The 26,812-nt window shown below is 36.8% G+C and overlaps 1 protein-coding gene across 3 annotated transcripts in view; it reads right to left on the bottom strand.

The window, feature by feature from the left end:
* The window catches only part of KDM4C (lysine demethylase 4C), a 400,986-nt gene that overhangs the window by 134,951 nt on the left and 239,223 nt on the right, over positions 1 to 26,812 (bottom strand). For 2 of the 3 annotated variants that reach the window (XM_024734252.1, XM_024734253.1), the window contains exons 13-17: positions 24,671 to 24,852; positions 22,806 to 23,019; positions 20,836 to 20,912; positions 3,336 to 3,391; positions 1,023 to 1,131 (exon numbers count right to left, since the gene is read on the bottom strand). In XM_024734252.1, coding sequence (XP_024590020.1) covers positions 1,023 to 1,131; positions 3,336 to 3,391; positions 20,836 to 20,912; positions 22,806 to 23,019; positions 24,671 to 24,852 — 638 coding nt within the window. Of the gene's footprint in view, positions 1 to 1,022; positions 1,132 to 3,335; positions 3,392 to 20,835; positions 20,913 to 22,805; positions 23,020 to 24,670; positions 24,853 to 26,812 lie in introns of those variants that run through there. The other variant, XM_024734254.1, reaches the window with a different exon arrangement.

Genomic DNA, 26,812 nt, shown 5'->3' with positions numbered 1-26,812 from the left:
CCAACAGCAGTCATCAGGCCCATAAAGGGCCACGTATTTTCTAGCTATGTGAAATTCCTGATGGAGCTATAGTGGAAAATAACAGTGTTCACTGAAAGACAGCAGAATAGATTCTAAGTTCCTGAGACAGAAGTCCAGAGACAAAACACCCAGCTCCCCAGTGGGGGAGAGACGACTAATAACAAAGCAAGTAACACTCGGGTAGAGAGTTACAGCTCAGCCTCTGAAATAGTGGAAAGACCTCAAGTTAGACGTAACAAGGACTGAAGAAACTGTAGGGTATTAAGTCCACTTGTAAGACAGGCTTCAGTATTTTAAGGTCAGGCAATTTAACTTTAGGGAAAATTCTCATTAACTGTGAAATATAATAAGGGCCTAAGCTAATGACCTGTTGGCTCACAATTTAACAGAACTCCAAGGTTACATCAATGTTGAGGATGTTAAAGGCCGAAGTTTTCAATGAAAAAAATACTCTCTTAACAAAGAGAAACAATGGAAAATAACCAGCCAGAGAGTTTGGCAAATTAAATGATTTGTCTCTATTCGTGGGAAAATCCCTTGGGAATAATTAAAGTTTTTGCATTTCTCTGCAAGTCTCTTCTTGGTGAAGAGATGACGAAATAGGTTAGATGCGTTTTGCCAAGTCAAGGCCAACCAAAAAGAGGCAAGAGAGAGAAAAACTAAGCAATTCAAATAAGACATAGCTGGATAGCTCGGGTCAGTTCTAACAAACTTCACTGGATAGCCTATAGTTTGAAAATTCACATTAATCCAGGAAATGCAGTATTCCTTTGCCTCACTGAAAACAGAAGCTGAGGAAAGTTATAGGCATACTTAAAATATAACAGGAAAAGAGTGCGTACAGATAAGTAAATTTAGGCTAAAGGGAAAAAAAAGGTAGAATGAAACAACAAAGCTAAGAAAAAAATTACCTTGGAGTGCATGCGTAAATAGAAATATTTGGAACTTGAAATTAACACTAATTTATGAGGGGAAAGAAAAAAAGAAGCTTTGCCACTCACCAATTTTAACCTTTGTAAAGGTATTCTGCCTACATCTATCTGTGTCCTTTCTGGAACATTAGTGAATCGGACTTCTGGGACCGCGACGGCGCACATGACATGGGCCCACCTACAGGAAAGGAGACATAAATGTAAACAGCCGTTCCCTAAACTTATGTATCCCATACTTCAACCAGAGGATGGCAATTCTCTCGGATGGGAAACACACAGATGAGAAAAGCAAGCCCAAAGCCTATATCCATCACAGACTTTGAATTTAAAACCTACTGGATGATACCTGGATAGATTCAGTACCACATCTGCCCAACACTGTGACATGAAGAACTAGATGACAACCAGAGAATCCTATCATTATATTGTTCTACACATGACCTGCAAAATACTGAAATGTAGGTCTGCTATTTCATTTGATACTGAAATATAGAGGTGTTTAATATACTTAAGCTAATTATAATTAGTATGTGGCAAAAGACTTGTTCAATTAATAAAAGGTATAAACTGGGTATACTACATAATCTTTTTTACATAATACGAGTATCAGGAAGCAAACTAGAACTAATAGCAAAAGTTTTCTAACAGAATTAATACTGATTAAGTCTTTAATTAAATTGTTTCTTATTGCAATCCTACTATAAACAAAGGAACCAAGAGATAAGAAAAAATGAAATTTAGCTTGTTCCCTTGTTTCCTACTAAAAACCTAGAATATCTCCCTTCAAATTCTGAATTACTCCAGAAAAATGACAACGTCCTCATTAACACTATTAAGTCTCTCATAAATCTTATGCCTCAAATAAATATAGAGACTCTTGAGGTTTAAAGAGATTTTGAAAGAATTATCAAATTTGTCAACCTATTTTTAAGTCAAAGCATATTATTTCACTCTAAATATAAGACTCCATCCTGCCTTTAAAGACCACAGGGACAGCTGGTGAGTGTCAACCCCATCAGGGCATTCTTTCGTATCTAAATAAATGCTATACTTCTATAGCAAACACTACTTCTTTGTGTCCTGCCCAAAGGAAGGAAGAGAAGTTCTTGTCACCTCTGTCTTTACAGGAACTGCCTAAGTCATCTCGTAGTCTGCATAACCCGTGTAACATCCTAGAACTAGTCAATGGTTTTTAGCATAGTGCCAATGACATTAACTAAGACTGTGAGAGATGAACATCCAAAATTAAGCAAATATACAGCTTCTTAGACTAAATTTTATCAATGTAGGAATAAGTACCTTCACTCTTCCTTATAAACAATCAGAAACATGCACATGCACATAATTATGCCAACTCCATCATTACATGACAGGACATGACATTACTCCCAGGGTACCAAATCCAGTGCCCATGGGGCCAGGCAAGATGTAACCAAATACACACATACTGGTAAATCATGGTAACCCGAGGAGCGCCTGCCCCATTTAGGCCAGGTTCTCATCCTAGCTTGTTATTGTCATATAGAGATACACAATCATTTATTAAGTAAAGATGAACATCTGGATTTTTATATAAAATCTCTCAACTTTTAAATTTTAAATTAAATTCATAAAGTGGTGTGTCAGTCAAATAAAACATATCTTGGGGCTGGATCTGGCTCTCAAGTACCATGATACAACCTATACCTAAACCTTTTCTACATGTTTCTATTTCCATAGGAACCTATAATTTCCTTTGGCCCCATTTTAAATATTTAAATCGGGTCATAAAAATAAAATTCCCACAAAAATATATTTCAACAACCGCCGTAGAAACAAGACTTTCTTTTATGTTCACTTATGACTCTCTTCATATTCTCCAACTGTCCCCTTTAAATTGCAAAATCAATCTTTTCTCCCTGTGTTTCTATTTTAGAATACACACTTTCTTGTTAATTTGCTTGTGTTAAAAGTAAATGGTCTTATTCTAATAGTATGATTATAATTGATTTTATTTACCTGAAGATAACAGATTTCACTGTTTTCAGGCATATTCTGTTTTTATTACAATGAAAGCATTCGTCATATTAAACACAAGGATTCCAAAGGCACCTAGAGGATATGGGCTCTCTTTAAACTGTTAGTGAAAGAGGGGTTATTCCTCATGATGTCAAAGACAAAGAACAGAAGCTGACTTAGAACACCTTTGCCCAGCAGAGGTGAACATGCTGTCAGTAATGGTTTCTGGAGACATGCACAGAATCCCCACCTCAGACCTAAACAGCAAAAGCTGTGGAACAACGTGTACAACAATGAGAGGCAAAGCACACTGTCACTCAGAGGTTCAACACTCAAGAGAGAGAAGGAAACGATGAAATTCAACACAATTAGCGTACTACTTACTTATTGTTCTTAGTTTCCTTAAGAGCACCCCCTCTCAAATTGCAGAGACAGCACTCCTAGGGCAGAAAAAACACCACACATTTATTAGAGCCATGTAATAAAAGTCAGTACTGTTTATCAAAATATCCCCATAAATGCTAATTTTTTATTTTAAAATTAAAATTATCAGGAACTTCATGAAGGACTATCTCTAAACAGTTCAAGAAGGGAGAGGAAAAGAGAGGTAGGAAAGTGAGGGGACACCCAAAAGTGTTCTCAGTGTATGTATCTCCTAGGGGAAACCATCATTATCCTAGTATCATGCTGAGGGAAAGCTGTGACACAGAGAAACTGGTAGGTGGAGAGACAGGTACCAAAATTCTAGAACAGAGAAATACACATACAAGTCGGTTCCCTTGAGTTCTGGGAATCCACTCCCGTATACAGGATGGCTAAAAAACGGTATTGGCAGGCTTCATCCTGACATGTGGATAAGAAGGAAGCTCTTTTTAAAAGACACTCTTCAAAAAACTATCTCTTGGGTCTTTCTATGGGCAAATAGTGTTGGAAAAATTACTCTGATAAATCCAGGCTTTCCAGCCCCAGAAAACAGTGCCATAAAATGTTTTCCTTTATCTTCCCCACATAAGTTTATATTTTTGGCACTTCTATGTGTCTTAGATTGGCACAGACTTTTCATTCCAAGATGACTCCCTTTACTACAAACATACCTTATCATTTCTCATTACAATTTTATGAAAAAGTCCACGAGAAAACAGGGCCAGAAAGTAATGCAATGCCTTTTGTTGACCTAGAATTTTTAATTAAATACCTAAGTAAATTTTTTATTTTCAACCTCAAGCTTGTCCTCCCAATTTACTGCACTAATAGTCTGGGGTTTCTTTTCAACAGTTACAGGTTATTTTGTGGGTTTTTTTTTCTTCCAAGCTGTCTATATAAAATTTCTTTATCTGTTCTTTAAGGTGATCTCCCTTAACTGATTTTGACAGCTTTGCTCAGCTTTACAGGGAATCCCTCTAACTTACCTACTATTAATAATGGGGTGTCATACTCCACAGCTTTTCTTTTTCTGAGAACAACACCAAAACCACTGAGGAGGATCAACATAGCTGTAGAACTCTTAATAGGCAGCAAAAAAGGCAAAAAGACTAGAAATGTTCAATGGTTTTACTTGTCTGGAAAGTCTCTGCACATCTATTTGAAATTTCCCTGGTGATTATTAAAGGTTCAGAGTAGCAAAAGCTGCCCTGTGTATATCCATTTGAATCCATGATAAACCCAGCTCAAGAAGATAATTTGATGGAGAACATTCTCTATTGCAAAGCCATATTCCAGCGGCCTTTGAAAGAACTGGTTTTGATGAAACACACAATGAAAGGAAAATTTCACAATCCAAATATTGAAAATGAGAAATCCAATAATTCACATTATTCAATAATATCCAAATTATTCAATAACAATTTCATAAAATGTTACTGATTTTATTTTTTTCAGTAATTTAACACACTTGCTACAGAGAGAGGATGAAAATGAAAACAAAACAGAGGTAAAATGTTTTCATTGAAACTAACATAAAAAGATGTTAATACGCAAGTGGGAATGCAAGAAAGGAGAGCTGTGGACCGTGAGAAGCGCAGACACTGAGAGAATTAGATGTCTGATTAATGAAACTAGTAGTGAGAAGAAGCCGAAAGGGACGAGTTAGCAGAATGAAATATAGCAAAGCAGCATGGAAGCTGCTTCCATGCACCTGATTAGGAGCATGAACAGGTACACGTGCTGCAGAGCCAAATATAACAGAAGGAAACAGCCTCTAAAGTGGAATCTGTAGACTCAAGGTGTTAAGTGGAGTTGAGAAGACTCCTGCCTGCCACAACATGAAACTTGTTCTTTCTAGGGTCACAAGTGACCTCCATGTCACCAAATGTAATGGATATTTCAAGTCCTCGGTTCGCCTGACCTCTTAGCAGCATTGTCAACTGTGCCTGAAACAGTTTCTCCCTGTGGTTGCCATGACCTGCCACTCTCCTCATTGTCCTTCTCCATCTCTAGTTGATACTCAGCTTCCTCTACAGGCATCTCTTTCATGCTCCTTAAACACTGTAATTTCTGTAGCAGGGCCTATTCACTCCTCTCTCCACACCTGTTTGCCAGGCATTTGATCTACTACCCTGATTCCCAAAAGGCCACTGACTCAAACATCTGTCTCCTGAGATGTCTCACTGACAGCTCCACAGGCATCTCAAATACACGTGCAACACTGAGCTCATGTCTTCTTCCCAAGCCAGTTTCCCAGCAGTGGCATCAACCATCCAGTCTAGCTCAGGCTAGAAGACATAACCAGAAACACTGGAGGAAAATGGCAATGGAACAATATCCATAAAATACTGAAAGAAAAAAGCTGGCAACCTGAAATTCTATTTCCAAGGAAAATATCCTTTGAAAATGAAGATAAGATAAAAATAATCTCATAGAGACAAAAATCTATGAGAATGAATCTACACTATAAAAACCACTAAAAGAAAATCTTCAGAATGAAGGACAATGACACCAGCCTGAACCATGAAGTGGCAGGAAAGAATGAAGAACACCCAAAACGGGTAAATATAAAATAAAGCTTTAGTATCTTCAAATACGCACACACAAACAAAGAGAGCAAGAGAGAGAGACAGAGAGACTATACAAGTTTCATTTAAAAACTTGATTGTTTCACACAAAAATAACAATACTATGGAGTGGAGTCTATACAGAAGTAAAATGTAAGATAAGACCACAAACAGAAGGGAAGTTAATCAAATTATACTGTTGTAAGGTTCTTACACTGTTCATGAAGTAGGATGATATTATTGGAAGGTGGATTTTGATAATATAAAAATGAAAATTGTGGGCTTCCCTGGTGGCGCAGTGATTGAGAATCCACTAAAAAAAAAAAAAAAAAAAAAAAAAAAAAAAAATGAAAATTGTAATTTTCAGCAACCACCTATAACAAAGTCCTCAAGAAATTCCCAAATATTAAGTTTGAAGGAATATAAGCTCACAATAAAAACTCAAAAAACATCCAAGAAAATATGGTTACATAAGCAGAAGAAAAAAAGACAATAGAATTAGATGCACATTGAGCTCAGATAGAAAATGTAAAATAAGCATTTTAACATGTTTAAAAATTAAATATGGGTATTAGGAATGTAAGTGAGAGACTATAAATAAATAACAAATCAGATTTTTAAAAACAATATAAAAATTCTATAACCAAAACAAAATAACCTGAAATTAAAAACTTAGTGATATGTTAAAAGGCAGACTACTCTTGGTTGAAGAGAAAATTAGAAAACAGAAAGTTAGAGCTGGATAAATAACCAAAAATTAATACCACAAACTATTCAAAAACGAATTCAATTGAATGTGTGTGTATGTATTTCTGATTCATAAAAATAAATTCCAATTGATTTACAGACCTAAACTCAAAAACAAAGCAGAACTACAGAAGTATTCGAAGAAATTTTAGGCAAATATATTGATGAATTTAGGATAAATATGACTTCTTAATATAACATTTAAAAAACAAAAGACGTGTAGACAACATTAATAAAGTTTGACTACATCAAAATTTTTTAATTCTAAAGGATAAAATACTATATAAATTAATATAAGATTAAAAATTTACAATAAAAAACAAAGACTGTTATCCAAAAAATAATTTTTAAAAAGCCACACTTTTGAAAAATAGGCAGAAGATTCAAAGACTCTTCATTGCCAATAAATACATGAAAGATACATAATTTCAAGAATAAAGAAAATGAAATAATGAGTGTTAACCTCAGATTTTTAAATCAGAATATCTATAGTCGGGGGGTATGTGAGTTGTTATGATGGCTGTGGAGAGGAATTCAGCATTATCAATCAAAATTTTAAATGTACATAAATTACAACAAGCAATTCACCTTCTTAGAATCTATCTTAGCTAAACATTTACATCTATGCAGAAGTAGGAATATACAATGACTATCATTTCATTTCTGTTCATAATAGAGAAAACAGTTACCTCTGGGAGGAACTGGAATTGTCAGTTACTTATTTTATTTGTAATGTCTGAATTTTTAAATTAGATTCAGGTTTGAAATTTAAAATAGTGATGAAAAAGATATGGTAAATCCAAAAATTACTGAATTACTAAGAATTACACAATGAAATATTAAGTGAAAACACTAAGGTATGTTTAAATAATCTGTAACACCATTTGGGTCTCCCAAGAACAACAAAATATAGCATTAGTTTATGCACAGAAAAGATCTGAAAGGCTGATTAACTAAACAGTATGAGTAGTTTTCTGTAAAGAAAAATGAGATTTGAGAATCTGAGAATGTTGGGAATGGGAGACCTTCCTAACAATACTTATTACTCTTACATTAAAAAAAGAAAACTCACAGACACACAAAGAAATTAAACCTTCTTCCATCTGTACCATTTTTCTAGGTTCCACATATATGCATTAATATACAATATTTGTTTTTCTCTTTCTGACTTACTTCACTCTGTATGACAGTCTCTGTATGACACAAAGAGAAAAACAAATATCGTATATTAACGCATATATGTGGAACCTAGAAAAATGGTACAGATGAACCAGTTTGCAGGGCAGAAACAGAGACACAGATGGAGAGAACAAACGTATGGACACCAAGGGGGGAAAGTGGCGTTGCGGGGGGGGATGAATTGGGAGATTGGGATTGACATATATACACTAATATGTATAAAATGGATGACTAATTAGAACCTGCTGTATTAAAAAATAAATAAAATAAAATTCAAAAAACCCTTCTTCCATCAAATATGTGTAATTTAAAATTAATGTAATCATGGAGGTTTATCTTTTTATCCTAAATTGTTTTTTACTTAAATGAAAATTTTAAATGGGCATCTGTGATTTCTACTAGAGTCTTTCAGCGTATGGAAACTTCTTCCCAACCTAACCTGAGGAGATACCAAAATTGTTCAGCCTTGCAGAACAAAACAAATAAATAAAATTCCACAGTGAACACTCATTGCCAGGCTTTTTTTATCTTATGTTTATGAGCATGCCTCTTCTAGAAACAATAACACCCAGTGTAAAATGACTCACTATTATACAGATTTAGATATATTTCTAGTCAACTAATGTTTCCTAAAACAAAACAAAAAAGTGCTGAAACGCCTGTTACAAAATGATTACTCTATGAGCAGCTGTTATTCCTGGCTCCCAAGGACAGCATCTAAAGAGCCATTCTATTGTGTAACCCACCCCCAGGGCAGCTAAAAGCTGAATGAAAAAGTATAAATTGAGATATTCTGGACATTGTACCTTTCCTACTTAGGTCCCTTTCCCTCACCTAATACCATTCACAAAATCCCCTTTTAGTAATACCAAGTTACTTTCAAAATTTGGTTTCATTAAAAGTCTCCACTGAGATGAACAGCTAGTATACCAATTTACAACACAATGATTTCTTTACAGCTCAGTTATTAAACTGAAAAAGAGTGTTTATAATCAAAGTGCTGACACAACGTTAACAACAATGGTGAGAAAGGCATTGTTAGAATATGGCTATCATAGTTGTTTGTTATTTGTCCTAGAGGGAAATCATGTTCCAATGGCTCTTCTATAAAACATCAATTAAAGAAATGTCAATACCAACATTCTCAAGCTGCCTTGTAAGGAGCTCTCATTTTAGCTGACATATCCATAAATGACACTAAAGCCAATTTTCAGTGCTATAGAAAAATTACAAGATTGAAGTACCTCCCCACAGCCTTATTTATCTGACGTGTTCATTACAGAAATGCAAAACCATAAAATAGGGCTGTCTGAGCTGGGAAAACAAAGACTAATTAATCACATTAATGGAAAACTAGCTTACAAAGTGCTGATCAACAAAACACGGAAGAACAATTTCTGGAGATGGGGCTCAGTTATCAGGGTTGAAGAGAGGATGGAATCTCATGTTAGGATGGGGCTGACAAGAATTCTGAGTGATTAGGAAATTGAATGACAAGTTTCCTACAAGTAATCCTCTGAATGGAAATTTCATAGGGTCCAATAAATTTTACACCAGCAAGTGAGTTCCCTAATTTAGATGCTCACACCTAATTTGTGTTATAAGTGAAAATATATATTCATTCAACAGATATTGGTGAATCACCAATATTGTGTCCTAGGCACTGGGTAACAGCAATGAATGACAAAGATACACTCTGGCTAGGAGAGAAGACAAACTAAATCAGTAGATTATTTAAGGTAAAGGATGTTAAGCACTTGAGAGTGGGCCATGGAGTTCTCTAGGGAAAGGTGATGGCAGCAGATCCTGGCGTTTTCTAATAGGAAAGGATACCAGAAAGTAAGAGAAAGAATATCTGGTAAGGTTTCATAAGCCATGAAAAAAAGTCGATGGCCTGAAGCCACTGTAAGGTTTGAATGCACCAAGGACATATAACCTGATTTATATTTTAAATCAGATCATCCCAATTGCTGTGTTGACAGACAACAAAGGTTCAAGGGTAGAAGGGTGAAGAGAAGTTAGCAGGTTACTACCATATCCAGGAAACAGGTAATGAGCAAATTAGTCTGGATTATGTCAGCCGAGGTGACTAAGAAGTGGACAGGATACTAGATTCATTTTAAAAGTAGACAAGACAGGATCTACTGTCAGACAGATATGAGGTATGAGAAAAAGAAAGCATTAAATCTAACTCTAAAGTTCTTGGCCTCAGCAGCTGGAAGGCCTGGAGATACGGAAGCCTGCAGAATATCTCAAATTCAGTTCAGGACAGGGTGAATTTGAGCTATTGGACATGCTAGAGGAGATGCTATCATAAAGTTGGCCACAAGGGTGAGACTGAGCTGGACCAGAAATGCCCAAGCCATCAATGCCTAGATGCTGTTTACAACCATTAAAGCTATGAGATGGGATGAGGTTACCAAATGGGTTAGTGTAGAAAAGAGGCCCACATTTTGAACTCTGGGGAGTGAGAGGAAAAGCAGGAGAGTGCAGGATCCTGGAAGCCAAGTGAGAACTGCTTCAAACAGGAGACAGTGATCAACAGAAGTTTCTAAGAAAAAGTGGGGCAAAGCCTATGACTGGAATAAATTTAAGAGAGAAGTGGGGGAGAAAGGTCGGAGAGAGTGACTAAAGATAAGCCTTTTCAGGAATTTTACTATATATATAGGGGCGTGGAGAAATAGAGTGGGAGCTAGTGGGAAGAAAGATCAAGAGAGGGTTTTTTGGTTTACTTGAAGATGGAAAAAATAACAGTGTGTGGATGATAATGAGAATCATCTGGAGAAGGGATGTGGGTGAGAAAGGGATGAATTACTGTAACTATGATCCTGTGTATAAGAGAGCGGATGGCCTTAGGAGAAGAGATATTATAGATATGAAGCAGGTAGAAACATTAAGATCTCTACTGGTGTCTTCCCATTTCTCCATGAATATGAAGACACTTCATGAGGTGAGGGTGAGGATGGAGAAGATGGGGAAGATTGAGGAGAAAGAAGATATGAAACAGTCAATCAGGAGAGTAGTAGAGTGAATGAGTGATGGGAATGCAACATGAATTACCCACACCGTTGAGGACCAACCTCCAGTTACAAACTGAAAGCAAGAGCAGTCTGCATATGGGGTGTTTCTCCACAGCCATACTCAGCTACAGAGGTGCAGGTACAGAGTGGATAGATAGTTGGATTTACCAGGGTTGAGTTATACCAAGGAAGAGTAACAAAGTCAGAGAGTGGCAAGGGAGCTATGTGCAAGGAAATATAGCAGCTTAAACAGAAGTAAGGACATGAGGGGAGGGAGAGACTGAAAAGTTGGGAGCATTACTGAATCATACGTCACAGTGAGGTGAAAGGATTGCTGGAGTCCCAGAACCAGAGGGTGTGGGCTAGACAGACAGAAGGTAGTCAGAGAAAGATGCCTGAAAATGAAAGATGGCACTGAAAATACAACATACCTAGTGGAATGCTGAATGGTTAAGAGTGAAAACTAATTACCCTTTCAAAAGGCTGTCTTTCTACTGTACACCCTTTAGTTCTCTGTTACTGCAACAACAAATCACCTCAAATACAGTGGCTTAAAACAACATAAGTATGTACAGTTCAGTAGATCAGAATTCCAAAATGGGTCTCACTGGGCTAAAATCAAGGTGTCAGCAGGTCACTCTCTTCTGGAGGCTCTCAGGGAGAATCTATGTCTTTGCTCTCTGCAGCTTTTAGGGGAGCCCATGTGCCTTGGTCCTAGGCCCTCCTCCTTCATCTTCAAAGCCAGCAACAGCAGGCCAAGCACTTCTCACATCACATTACTCTGACCTTTTCTGCCCCCCTCTTCCTCATTTAAGGACCCTTCTGATTGCACTGAATGCACCCAGGTAAACAGAATAATATCCCTATTTGTAAAGCCAGCTGATCAGCAACCATAATGCTATCTGCTACCATAATTCCCTTTTCATGCAACATAACATACAGGTTCCAGGGTTTAGGATGTAGACATGCCGGCGGCAGGGAGTGGGGGGGAGATGTTCTCACTACATTTTAACAATTTAAATACTATCATACAGCCATATGTATGAAGGGACGATAACAGAAGAGAAAATCATACTCTCTGTTTCAAATTACATCCCCCCAACCATTTATCTTTCTAATGTCATTCCTTACAGCAGTATAAAATTTACTTTGAGGTTTGCAGAGCACCTATCTGATAGCAAGCCAGGCATATGCTCGATAGCAAGGAGAAGCACCTCTATAATTTAAGACTGGGCAGAGGTAATCTACATGGAACTTCACAGCATTTACATAATAGTATTTCCAGGATCCTAAGCAAAGTACTTGAAACTGAACATACATCTTACTTTGTTAAAACTGTACAACGTTTGGCTTTCAAATAAAAACCCAGCTGGTTTATTCTTTCTTCCCAGCATGACCTTCGATAGCAAATAACAAAGTACATGACTTCTTCATCCTGCCACTGGACTAGTTTTTGCCGTTCATGAGAAACGCCTGCATTGCACTTTTTTTTTTCCCCTCCACGCTTCCTAGGGATCTCTTTCCTCATTGCTAAGGAGATGTGCCTTTTAGCCCAGTGACCTCCGGGCATGCACATCCTGGTGTGCAGTGCAGTATGCTATGCTCCCCATAATGTCAGTCATTATTCTTCCTGACTTTACTTGTGCTCTCTGGTTGAAGCACTTAAGATTAATGAGGCATTTGTTCTCAATCAAGAAGCTATTTATGAATATAGTTCCACTTACAAAAAGCTATGTAGATTTCTCTTTCTCCATTACCAAAGTGGGGTAGGGAGGGATTGCGTCTTTTGAGCAAAAGGGAGAAGAATGAACAGAAAAAAAAAAAAGATTTGTGACTTTTTTAGCCTGTAAGCAGTTCCCTAACAGAAAGGCCTCCACATCATAGCTATGCTGTCAGGATAATTGATATCCTCAAATGCGCTGTTCTGTTTGCTTAAAGTAAAATAATTATTACCACCCTGGCCTTTGTGAGCCAAGGTTTAAGTCTGCAGCTGTTCAGAAAAATCTGCCTCCTCAGGAGGGAAAAGGTAATTCTGAACTCAAATGCATCACCTCAAATGGGAGAGTGTGGTCTGGCTAGCGGCTTCCAGGGACACCTCACTGGAGAGGAGAATTGGCACAAGCAACCACTTGGCTACACACAGCCATGGCATTCAACAAGAATACAGCCTTTCTTTTTCTACTGGTTTTACTGTGTCTGAGGATCAAAGTCAGCCTTTCAGACTGACAGCCTCCCACCACCTGGTCTTGACAGTATCCCATGGAATTAAAAACAAAACAAAACAAAACACACAGCATAAAACACATCACAGGGAGCGGGCGTGCCACCACGACCGCTCAAGGCTATAGCCCATCAAATCTAAATATCAATGGCTCTGATCTACAAAGCCAATTCAGAGCTCCTTGTTAAAGAAAACTGCCAACTTGGTTGTCAATTGGGAAACTAGATTCAGGGGATTATCCAGCTCTGGGAAAGGTCCTCCAGGCAGAAACTAGAGTCAATATGAAAGAGTAAGGATACTGCTCTACTCAACCACCCAATAACACTAATCATTCCATATTACACTATTAGTGCTGACTTTATTTTCAATGTAAACAAACAAAAATCATTCAGATACACTGCTCAGAATTAGGCCGGTTGTTCAGCCTTCTTTCCACTCTAAAAACAAGTAACTGAGAAGAGTAAAAAAAAAAAAAGAGTGTGGGACTGAGAGTGAGAGGCCTGAGTACTGCCATGAATCTGGCCTCTCTTACCATATAGAGGGGGTGATCCTGGACAAAGAAGTTACTCTCTCAAACCCCTGGCTCAGTATCTGTAAAATGAAATTTCTGAGATAGATGAAGAATTCTTTAGTCTTTGCCAGTACTAAATTTTACGGAAGCTAGAAAAATTCTATCCTTGCTACTTATATTGGTTTATATTTAAATCAGCAGTTATTCTGAATCTGTAGGTCAAACATTTTAAAATGAAACTATTACTTTTTTTAAAACACAAGACTTCCAAGAGCCAAATGACTGGCAATTCTAACATCTATTATCAGTACCACTATTTTTATTTGAGGAGTTGGAGAGGCGATATAATGGTTGTATTATGCGATAAGGGTAACATAATCCTCAGCCACATACATTTTCTTTAATTATCTCTACCCTAAGAGAATTCCCATGTCAGAGAGAAAGAAGAGAAAGCACTGCCTTCAGATTTAACAGAGTGCGGTTAGGGTTGCTTCGTATCAGTTACGCCCCTATCTATAGGACCAGCCTCAATGCAAAGTAGGAGTCAGACTCTACCTATTAGACCACCTTCCTCCATTATTAGCCAGAGTACATAGAGTTATAGGGATTGGGACCTCATCGTTCCCAAAGATGAGTTACCAACTTTCCAAGAAGTTGATCATTTTTACCTGAGCCTTAAGGGTAGGGAGTTAAGACTAAGGTATATGGGCTTCCCTGGTGGCGCAGTGGTTAAGAATCTGCCTGCCAATGCAGAGGACATGGGTTCGAGCCCTGGTCCGGGAAGATCCCACATGCCGCAGAGCAACTGAGCCCGTTTGCCACAACTACTGAGCTTACGCTCTAGAGCCCGCAAGCCACAACTACTGAGGCCGTGAGCCACAACTACTGAAGCCCACACGCCTAGAGCCCGTGCTCCCCAACAAGAGAAGCCACCGCAATGAGAAGCCTGCACATCACAACGAAGAGAAGGCCCCATTCGCTTCAACTAGAGAAAGCCCATGCGTACAACTAAGACCCAATGCAGCCAAAGATAAATAAAAATAAAATAAATTAAAAAAAAAAAAAAAAGACTAAGGTATATTCCAAAGATTAAGAGTTCAGATAAATGTGTTCCAACAAATGACATAGATTCTTTAGCTCATAAGCTTTAGCAACACTGTGGGGTTGGGTTTTTTAAAGACCAGTAAGTACCTCAGGTACTTCCAGATTTTAACTTTGTGATTATGATTCATGCAGAGAAAACACTTCACTTTCTTTCAAAGGCCAAAAAATAGCTATGTGCAGCCTTGGAGGGCATGAATGGCAACCACTACTCAATCCATAGATGCCACTAATTTATAATCAAGCAATAAAAATAAACAAACAGCACCAAAATGTTTATTTTTAATCACTTCAATTGCTTATTCCACTCTTTGTAAAAGGAAAGAAGATGCTAATTCCAAATGATTATCAAGGTATAGCCTGTGCTCATATCTGTTAGTCCATTAAAAAAAAAAAACAAATAAGCAAAATAAAGACAGTGAATAGATAGGTGGCCAAGGTGAAAACCTATTTCATGTTTGGGTTTTGATTTCTTAAAACCATTTTGAAAAAGCAAAACAAAACAGAATGCTATGTTTGTTATACATATATAGTACAACCTTATTATTCTACAGAGTATAATAAATGCTCTTCAATAGATAATAAATGTGTGCAATTACCTAGTTCATGTATTTCATTATACAGAATGAAAATTCTAACCTTTAAGGTGTTTTATTTTAATTTTCCATTTCAAAATCTACCTTTTCATAGCACGGCAATATCCACCCAACAATATAATATACAACTGTGTATTTCATTCTATTACTTTGCAACGAAAATATTTAAACAAATTCTCCTAAATTAAGAGCAAAGGGATATATTGAAATAAAAAGAAATCCCGAGGATGATGTGCATTGCCACAGATTCCTGAACATCAGGTAGATAAAGTTATAGTAAGGCCTTTAAAGTCACTTTTTAAAAAACAATGAAAGTTTCCTTGAACACATAAAATCTACACTGATCCAGCCAATAATTACCAGTGTCACTCCCAATTCCTATACTTTTCTGTTACTCATCACCTCTGACCAGGTTAAGAAATACAGGAATAAACTTAGATTTCTTGAAGGTGCCCAATTCTTAAGGAAAACTAATTAAGGCAAAATGGAAATAAAAACAACACAGAATCAACGGATTTTAGGGTGAGAAGAGGCCTTAGATATACATCTCTAGTCGAACCTTCTCATTACGTTGCTTTTAAATCTTCCTGTAATTAAGATTTTAGATTATAGGTATGTGAGCTACTGTGTCTACCCCTCCCTTCCGCCCAAGAATTACATATGGTGATTTAAAAAGCTCCCTAGTAAGGCATAGCACAAATGATACTTTACTTGGACTTTTTCACACTGACAATGAAAACCTACAGCACAGGCTTAATGCTACCCTGGACAGAAGACTGGCAACTCAAGATTTGTCAGAGTCATAAATCTGAGTATGACGTGACTTCCCATATGTTAAATTACCAATCTTCCCATGAAGTTTTCATTCCCATTTTGGCACTAAAACAAAGCCTCACAGTGACCCCCACCACAAAAGAAACATCCAGATTTCCTGCAAAGAAACAACCACCAAAAAGCTACATTATTCCTAAATTTTAAAAAGAGAAAATCTTATCCATATTCCTCTTTAACCTCTTAACCTGCTTATATTTTATTCTTTAGAATTCCATTTATAAATTCTTTAGAAGATAGTATAGAAAATCCTCCTGTGATTTATTAGCATATTACCTCTTAATACTCTACAGAGTATTCAGCACATAGATTATTATTTTTTACAATAAAAGTATTTAAGGTACCAGTTCATTTCCAGACATTTAACTAACATCCTCCTTCATAATTAGAAGTGAAGCCCTACAGTAGAGTTCAGGAATTTTACAGAAATACTCAGACTCAAAAACAATTTTTCAAAATAGGGATAAAAAAGAAAATGGTAGGGAAAAAAACCTGAAAGAAAGCAATACAAATTCTGTAATTTTACAGTGAGAATATTACATTATATTTTTAATTAGCAGTAACTTGTAGTCATTATAAAATGGAAATCCATAAACAGATTAGACACAAAACTCTAGTAATTTAGGTCAAAAGTGATTAGATTCAAATTAAGACTCAAAATAGCAAGAAACACATTCTAGAATCAGAGTAATGACATTCAACACCTAAAAACAGAACTTGCTAATGTTTGGAATGCACTCTAAAGCGCTACTATAATGAAGGAGTAAAAATGGCTCCAAAATGAATTACGTAATCACAAAAGGGTTGGAAACAAACAGGGCTCAAAATAAAATACTCTAATAAACGCAAACATAGCTTTCATACAGATCTATTTATCTGAGCAGTACTGAAATGGGACAAACAGGCACAAAACAATGATATTTAATTAGAACTATGAGATATACAACCTGAATGTCAGGAGAGACAGGTATGTGGGGAATTATTTCACTGTTTCATTTCATTTCATTTGAATGTGAGCAGGGAGCTAGGATTCTAGAATCCAAGTTAGGGTGTTATTCAAAATTTGTAACTAATCTCTCCCTCTAACACATGCAGGTAAAGCTGCAATACAGCTTGTTGTTTCTTATTTTAGATGACATAAGTGGCTAAAGTAAAGAAATAATAGCAAAATGAAACACAGTGAGGACTAAACCAAAACTGGAAATGGTGAGCGCACTGAAGGTCACAGACCAAGGTCACAGATAAAGGCTCTGCAAGTTCAGAAATGATCCAACACTATACCAGGTGTTAGGGGCGTTATAGAGAAAAATGAGACAAAGTTCTGGCCTCCAGTTACTTAAAAACTAGCAGGGCAGTTTGGTCCGGAGCAACTTCCACGCTTTACAATTGGTAAATAAAAAGACAGCTGGTCTGTGAACATTGATTCCAGCCTTATGTACATTCTCACCCACCAAGCCCAAGTTGAAGCTGACAGAATCTTCTAATGTATGAACTTATTTACTTAGTTATGGTCTGGGACTGGATGAAATAATCACTGAGATGTCTTTGTTTCCAAAATTTAAATAATTGATACTTATCTCTATGATATAGTGTTCTTTTTTTCCCAGCTTTATTGAAATATAATTGACATATTGTATAAGTTTAAGTTCTACAATGTGATGATTTGCTATTTCTATATATTGAGAAATAATTACCACAATAAGGTTCATTAACACTTCCATCACCTCACATAATTATCTTTTGTGATTAAATCATTTACGATCTACTCTGCTCTCTGTGGTGAGAGCATTTAAGATCTACTCTGTTAGCAACTTTCAAGTATCTAATAAAGCATTGTTAACTACAGTCACCATGCTATATACTAGATTCTCATAACGTATTCATCTTGTAATTGAAGTTTGTACCCTTTGACCACCTTCACCCATTTCACCCACACCCCCCGCCCCTGCCAATCACCAATCTATGCTTTGTATCTATGAGTTCAGGTTTTTTTTAGATTCCAATAGAAGTAAGAGCATACAGTATTTGCCTTTCCCTGACTTATTTCACTAAGCATAACGCCCTCCAGGTTCATCCATGTTATCACAAATGGCAGGATTTCTTTCCTTTTTTATGGCTGAATAATATTCATTGTACGTGTATGTGTGTGTATCTACACACACACACACACAACCTTTTTTTTAATCCATTCACCCATCAACAGACACTCTTTTTAAGAAGAATCTTTAAAAAATAGAACTACCACATACAATTCTCACACATACCTTATGAAAATGAATACAAGGTGTTTCAGGCTACCCTTTTCTTACCTCAAGATACTCAAAGCACTAATCATAAAAGGAAACAGAATTAACTGAAACAATCACATTTGTTGTATAAATACATATCCCGAGCAAAATATGCTCTTGGAGTGTTTTGTGTTCATGATGAATAAGCCTTACCTTCACAAACCATGTTTAAAAAGAAAATCCCAGGAAACAATTAGTAATTAGAGTTAGTGAAATAAAAGCCAGCAATGAAATAGCATTTGACCTCAGCTGCTTCGTTAGATTTCCATTAGCTTTTTTAGAGCTTCTATTTATCAATAAAAGGAGGTCTAGGACTCCTCTGGAACCTAAAACTAACAGTGTGAGATTGATTCCTAAGAAAGCAAGTTCTAAGTGTACTTTCAAAATGCAATCATTTCAGCCACAAAATCCAAAGAATCATACTTAAGTGCTTAGTAAAAAATTAATATTGCAACACTCAATGCCACACTAAATATGGGTGTTAAAGCCAAAATATCAGTATTATCAGTTACTTCTCGGCAACGATTAAAATAAAATTCAATTATTTCTCAGGAGAAAAATTTAGAAATAGAGCTTCATGGACAAAGTTCACTCAAAACGAATAAACTGAAAAAACAATTGGCTCACTGAGAATTCAGATAATTTCCAATTACAACTAAGAAATTATGTAGGTCTAAAAAAATCAATGCAAAGCTGTATTTAAGAGCTCCCATTTTTATTGCAAATTAAGAGAGATTTACATGGTATCAATATTAAAATACAAAAGGCACACTGTATTTTCTGAGGGTGCGGATGGGTTAAGATTAATAGAAAGATGCTTCAGATCAGTTGCAGAGTGATTAAGTATTTCCTTCTGTAGACATGCTAAAGGAAAATGACATAATTGATCAGAAGCTGCCTTAGAATCAGGGTGGCTGGCCTAGGCCTGGCCCTGGCTCTGCCATGCAAAGGACAGTAGTACCTTGGGTAACAGGACTGCTCGGTGTGTGAGCACAGGAGCCAAGCAGTAACTGTGGATGGAACAGAGAACTCTTCATGCCTTGGTGAACTGGATTAGAATATCTCTAAATTCTAAATCTATACTTCAGGGTGAATGAGGGGATATCATTAGTAAAACTGACTCTACAAGGCTTTACTTTGGCTCATATAATATGAATAGAACTAGCTTGATAAATAAGAGCTGAATATATTTATTATAGCAGGACTTCATGGCTGTTTTAAAGATGCTGTACATTTATACAGTTTTTGTTAACATAATGAACACAGCAAAGGAAATACCAAAATGTTATCTGGTCCCACTAATGAAAAGAATTCTTAAGTTGGAGATGTTACCTCTAATATGAAATCAGATTATTTGCACTATAAAGAGTGTCCATATTTTGCCCCATTTTCCCCTCATTACCCAGAGTGAATGCCAGCAATAAAATCATACAGAAAGACATTCTCACAGATGCCTTTAATTTATAGTCACCATATGTCTATTTCAACACTGAGAGCTAAACATACATAATCATGACATAAATTGTCCTCATGTAAAGCATTGTCCTTCCGGTTTGTAACTTTGGTTGCAAGGAAATTTAATTCATTATCATTAGAGATCATTAAGGAATAAAGCAAATGCTACTATTATAATCAAAATCAAGCTGAGCATCTGCTCTGAGATCAAGAGTGAGGGATACAGTCTTGAGATCGGATCGGTCTTCACTTTCAAACATGTTCTGATACCTCTTGAAAGAGAATTTTTAAGAAAAGTTAAGGTAGCACATAATCAAATGGCAGAATGGGTGACATGGTGGATTAACAGAATGGAACGTAATGCTTGGATGTAAGCTAAAGTTTCAACAGGGTCTTCAGGAAAAACAGTTTAGGTGAAGAGAAATCTGTGTTCTCCAAGTGGGGAACCATTTGTTGTTGAAGTTTCTATCTCAAGTTCACAGCAACGCCTAGCACAGAACACTCTAAAATTTTCTAAAGTATGAATGTACGAATGAATAAGCGGGGAAGACCTCACGCTAGTGGAATAGTTGTGAATTAGCACAGTTTCCTGAGAGGTCACTGAAGATTCCCACCTTCACTGTTACTTAGAAGACTTATTTTCAAGAATTGCAAAATAGAGCTGGGCAAGAACATGAAGCAATACTTTGGACATGCTCTAATAAACCAGTAGTCTCCATAGGTTCCTGAGCAAACGGTGAGCCTAGAACTGTATTTAACATTTCCACAATGGATATAGAGCTACCAGGTAGGATGATTTGGAAAGAGAAGACAAAGAAATACAGGTAACTGTGGAATGGCACACAAAAGCACTGTGTACTATCTTACCTGACCACTAGATTTAAATGGACCCACAGTGGATGGAGTGAGAAAAGGAGCTAAAAGATACTAAAATTAGCCACTTACGGCTGTCCATGCATTTCTTTTGCACCGGGCACATAGCCATCCATCACAGATCTCATGAGAAGGGATACCGTAACAACCTATAAAATAATAGTATGGATCCATTAATTAAAGTCTTTTGCATTTTGACAATATTACACATTTTAGCACTGAATAAATAAAATCGGAACAGCAGCCTACCATACCATTTTTGATTCTCACTGCTTAGAACAAAACATTAGCAAGGCTGGCTCAAAGATACTTTTGGTTCCCATGCCTCATAGCTAATAGGATTATCACTGCCAGAAAAAAACGAGAGTGTGCATCTTAATAGTTACCGGTGCTCACAACAGTTATTATAAGAACACCGATGACAATACTTAATGTGTGATTAGAAGACTTCTAAATTGTCAAGTCTAGTCCTTTACTCATGCAAAACATATTTCAAAATAAGTTGCAATTTATGAAGCAAAGTTTGGGGAAGTTTTAAAATGACAATACATAAACTGTGACACAATATTTATGTACATAAAATCAGTGCATAAAATTAATGTAATGTAAAACTACATTTCAAAAATTATGTTTGATTAGCTTTAATTTCAGTGACAGGAACAAAGGATGCACAATTCATAGTTAGTGATGAAGAGCTGTCTTCAATTCTATTTGTCCATTCAGTACATGCCTGACTCAAAATAACGATGTAAAGAGATAGCTGATGATATAAATACATGTAGCAATTATACGGTATCAACAAACATGTGTTACTCTGGTTTCCTGAAGAAAGAGTTTTAAAAGGTTTAAATGAGTAAAATTTAAAGGAGTAATTTTTAATATCAAATTTCTATAACATTTGACACGGGAAGAGAAAATAACAGAAATGTAATTACCCAAAGAAAAGCCTATCATAGTTACCCAAGACCATAAAGTGTTTAGTTCAAGCACATGTTTATAAAATATTATGGCTGAATTGCATAGCTAGTGCATTCTGGAGTCAAGATTAAATCCAAACTTGTTTGTGATATGGTGCACTGTCTCTCATATAAATATAATCACGTAGAGTGAATGTGTATATATATGTGTATGTGTGTTACAAACTGATAGAAGCAAATAAGAAGTTTTATATAATTACATTTCAAGCACATCATGTTCAAATTCCTTGGGGAAGATGAAAGTATCTAATAAATAAATGCTAGATAGCCAGGCAATTTCAACCTTAACACAAGACTGGTATTACTCTGGGGTAAATATAGAAGGTAATACCTTTATCATAAATCATTCATACTACACTGACAGACTCACACCATACATAAGAACGTTAACAGAACATCTGACTTGGTAAGAGTTGGAATATTAAAATGCTTTAAAATAGAATTGCAATGTTTAATAGATCCATTTTATACATTTTAGAGGATTTAAATGGCAGACCAATCTAAAAAAATGTATATGCCACTTAACGCAATTATGTAAAAACACCAAATTGAGACAGGTATGGAGCCTAACTTTCTCAGTCTTGGGGGAAAACAACTCTAAGCACTTTTTCCCCCGGGAAGGCAATGAAGATCTCCCTACCCTTACAAAGAATAAAATTTTAACTCGATAATTAAATTTAACAATAATTCCCCAAATCACCAAAAGAATACTCATTTCTCTTTCAAAAGTAACAAAGGAAAACAGTCATGAATCAACATTAGAGATTAAAACTCAATTTTTACAAACTTTAAGTAAAATTCAAGCATGTGAAAGGAATCCCACAATGACCCCAAACAAACAAACAGAACCAGATCTGTTCTCCACTGATACCACATAAAATTGGAGGAAAAAGGATGATTACACCCATTCATACTTTCTTAGAAGAAATGTGATAAAGAATGATCTAACCATTAACAATGCCAACAGTACAATGTGATAGATTTGGCAGGTTACAAAGGGGTGAGAAATAGAGACTATGTGAAGCACTGAAAAGCCAGCGATTAATGAGTGATAGACTCATTTACTTGCATGAACCCGTACGCGGCACTTTGCACAGGAAATCAGAAGACTTGTTCCATCCTCTTCCAGGAAGGCGTTAGGTGGAGAATATTCTATATTTTCCTCGCTATAAATAAAACACATCTCTGGAATGAGGGGCTTAGTCTTTCCTCCTGAAGTAACCACTTCATCTAATTTTGTCTCCCATCTAGAATCATTTTCTTCATTGCTGCTATCTGGCTGAAAAACAGAATATTTCCACGTGAGCGAAGAACATGGAAAAGAGCTCAGATCACTTGCTCTGGTCACTCAAATCCCCTAATAGCTGTTAATCCACTAACTTCCAGCTGCTGTACTTCCCCTTGTTCTCCCAGACCCACTATTAGCTCTTTATCAGTGCCGCTCCTCAGGCTCCCATCCAGAAGCTAAGCTGTAAGAATGAGAGGGTATTCTGTACATCTGCTGGTACAGAAATCGATGAGCTACTAAAACTAGGTTCTTAAATACATAGTTCATGAAAAGCATCAATTCTTCTGATGAACTTTTTTTGCTTCTTTATTTGCACTAGGTTAATAGATCTGATTTCATTTACTGAAGAATCTTACCTGGTTACACCTGAAGGCGTATCTTCAAAGACCTCAGTTTTAATTTGTACAACAGTATTTAGAGTTTTTGAAGGCTTTTTGACTCACCACAAAGTTTTAAAACAGCGAGACGGAAAGATCTAGCAAATGTCATTAAATAACAAAGGATAATGTTCAAAAAGAAATCGTCACCTCTCACCAAAATATACAACAAATATTCAGTGTTTATTTGAAACTAATTAATGAACTATCTTATTATCCCCAGAGACCCTATATTAATAAATTTCCCCAAATCTTATCATTTTAGTTGGAATTTTTTAATTATCGGGGAAATACACAGGCAGATTATGATACAGAAGCAAGAGTCCATATAAAGGTAAGTTTTTCCAAGAAAATACAGAAAATTAGTGACTAAATGGGAAATAAAAATAAGGTTAATCACTCACCAGTGTCACATTCAAAGACAAGTGAATGAACTACTTCCTCTATTTACAAAGGTCTGAGAATGGGGCACATCACACATATTCATGCTCTGAAACGTCTAACCAGAATTACTTCATGTGGAACTCCAGGAATGATGTGATCTTGAGTAAAATATTTCTGACTCTATCAGTGAAAATATAACCCAGAACACAATGTTCACATCAACAGGCTTTAAAATATATTGTATCTAAAAACGGATCTGGTAGTTTTACTCTTACCAGATTCTGAAAGATCATTTTGTCTGTGTTAGTGCTGGGGAATGTGGCCCTCTGTTGACCTAAGATGCTATCAGCATAACATATACAAAATGACTTCTGAAAATAATATCATGAATGGCTGGCTGATGAGGGTGAACTGGACAATTCAGTTTGCATTGAGTCCTGCTGTGTCTTTTGCATGTTCCACATGGGAAGATGAAGAGAGATATTTTAAATGTGGGCCCAGAGCCGACATTTATATGATTGAGAGTAATATTTTCAAACATAGAGCAGAGACTAGATCTAAGTTCTCTTTGTAAGCTTCTACTATTCTTAAGCTTTAAGCTCTGTGTTTCTTGGTGAAAGGGGTGGAAAGAAAGGTTGGAATTGCCCCTTGACTGAAATAAACCAAGACATTCAAAAATGATAAAGCACTGTCACAGAAAAGTCTCTCAAGTGGCACTCAGGAATTCCATTTGCTGCTCTATGATAGCCACTAGCTACAGAAGTACTAATGTCTTCCTTTTCATGTGCCTACTAACCCTACAGAGATTCACCTGTGTTTTCACAGTCACACAAAGTGCTGCAGTGAAAGGAGACGTGGGCGGGGCCCCTCCCGCTGGCTACCTTGTAGTAGGGCATGAGCAGAGCACAGATGGCACAGTGCGGCTCCATTCTGCCCATGGCTGCATTATACTCTTGCTCGGCCACAAAGTTTGGAGACTTCGTCTGCCAAAGGTGGACCAGAGGCTTTGCCCAAGACTCGGTTTCTTCCACTTCCTCCTCAATCGATGGAACCTCGGGCAACTCTTAAGAGAAAGGGTGTGAAAACACAGTGAGCAGGGGACTCAGGTTAAAACAATAACCCTGATTATAAAAGAAGCACACACTCCAAAGTACCTGTGATATTAATGTCAGACAGGAAACCTATTTTATCTTTCAAATATATTCCGAGAGGTGAAACAAAATCTTCATCGTCCGCATCATCACCTGAGATCCAACGGCCACACAGACCACCCTCCTTTCCACTCCTTCCCCATCCCTGCCAGGAATCACTAAACCGCTCTCTCCTCTCAACTCCACTCCTTCCATTTTCTTGTGCTACCATGATACCTCCCAGGGTAAAAGGGTTTATATGTGTGAGATTATCTTCCAGCTAGCAGTGGAATTTGCTAGCCACTACCTGTCTTACCGATATTTTTAGTTTTCTGACCTAACATTGTGCATGATTTAATAAAAGTTTATTAATTGTATTTCATTTAATTAATTTTTAGGTTCAAAATGCATGAAAATAACATTTACAGAGCACCTATCATGTGCCAAGCGATATACTGCCATTACATGGGTATAAAAGACAATCCCTATGCTAAATCTCATTTGTTCAATATGATTTCCCAGAGGGTCAAATCTCTTAAGCATGTATATCTGTTAACATGAAAGAGGCATAGATCTATTCCACAAAAATGACATTTTACAAAAATTTATAGAAGGCCAGAAAAATACAGAAAGACATAACAGGTTAAGAGGAAAAATTCCTCATGCCCATAGCAGAGGACAGTATATGGAAGCGGGTGGGAGCAACCACAGCTACCTCTAGTACTTGATGTCTATACAGCTGTGATACACTCTAAACTTCCTCACCAGCTGTCTCAGTGCTGCAAATAAATACTGTAGAGCAATGTCCTCAAGTCCCAGAAGGGGTATACCTATGAACTAATGTGCTCCTATCCTTGCCTTGTTGACTTACCTGTTTTAGAAAAAGTCAAAGTGGATTTGCTCAAGTGGAAAATAGGAAGAGCTAAATTAGGCTGTAAATAATTCAAAAGACATCAAATGCCAACTGAAGCAAAAGGGAACGTTCCTGTTTCCATGGCGGTCCTGGTGGTGGTGACGGTATCGGTATCGGCAGCAGCATTATTATTTACAATGGAAATGCTTAGCATTCAGTCAGAGGCAGTGTTTGAAACAAAGGTAAGAACCTTTGCCTACATTTGAAATAAAGTAATCTGACACTAAACGTTAACAGTTTCCACCTCAGTTTCCTTATAATACACAATAGAAGACTTACTGTGAAGACCAAAATTTGACAAATGAAAGATGGGAGTGAAAGTTAACCAGGAACTTGAAATACCAAAAAGTCTAATAGCTAATATCTCCAACATATATACTAAAAATGAGATCTAAACTGAAAAAAAAAAATCCTTGGGTTTGAATAACTTGGACTCTACTTATTGGCTCACAATGAATTTATCGTATCATTTGCTTTATTAAAAAAGATGGAAACTCACAAGACGGATGATGCTTTTATTCCTTTAGATGGTCATAAGATAAGGTGATGAGTTCTCAAAATATTTTTAGGGATTAAGGAAATATTTAATTCCTAAAAGCCTAGTGAAAATGAACAAGAAGTACAGGAAAAGAACAATTCTTAACAATGGAGCCAGAGAGCAGGAAAGTGTGTGTGCCAAGCCCTCTGGCAGACTTGGTCTAAGACTTGATCTAGGACACACCTTGAACTTGTCCTCAGACTCAACACTGACCTGGTAGAGGACCCTGCTCTACAGCTGTCCTGCCCCAAAATGAGGTCATATTCTGGCCCAAAGAGCATTTGTCTTCTGTTTGGATGCTCTCCAGGCCAGAGTATGCAAAGCGGCATGGCAGGAACACTGTGCAGTCCCAAGTACAGGAACTGTCTGTCCAGAGACCTAGCTTTCCCCCCACCCCCCCACCACACCACAAGGCTTAACAGGATCTTAGTTCCCTGACCAG

Source organism: Neophocaena asiaeorientalis, unplaced genomic scaffold (assembly GCF_003031525.2).
Source record: "Neophocaena asiaeorientalis asiaeorientalis breed wild unplaced genomic scaffold, Neophocaena_asiaeorientalis_V1.1 scaffold256, whole genome shotgun sequence".
Taxonomy (NCBI): domain Eukaryota; kingdom Metazoa; phylum Chordata; class Mammalia; order Artiodactyla; family Phocoenidae; genus Neophocaena; species Neophocaena asiaeorientalis.
Note: the sequence above shows the minus strand (reverse complement) of the source record. Positions and strands in the feature narration are given on the sequence as shown.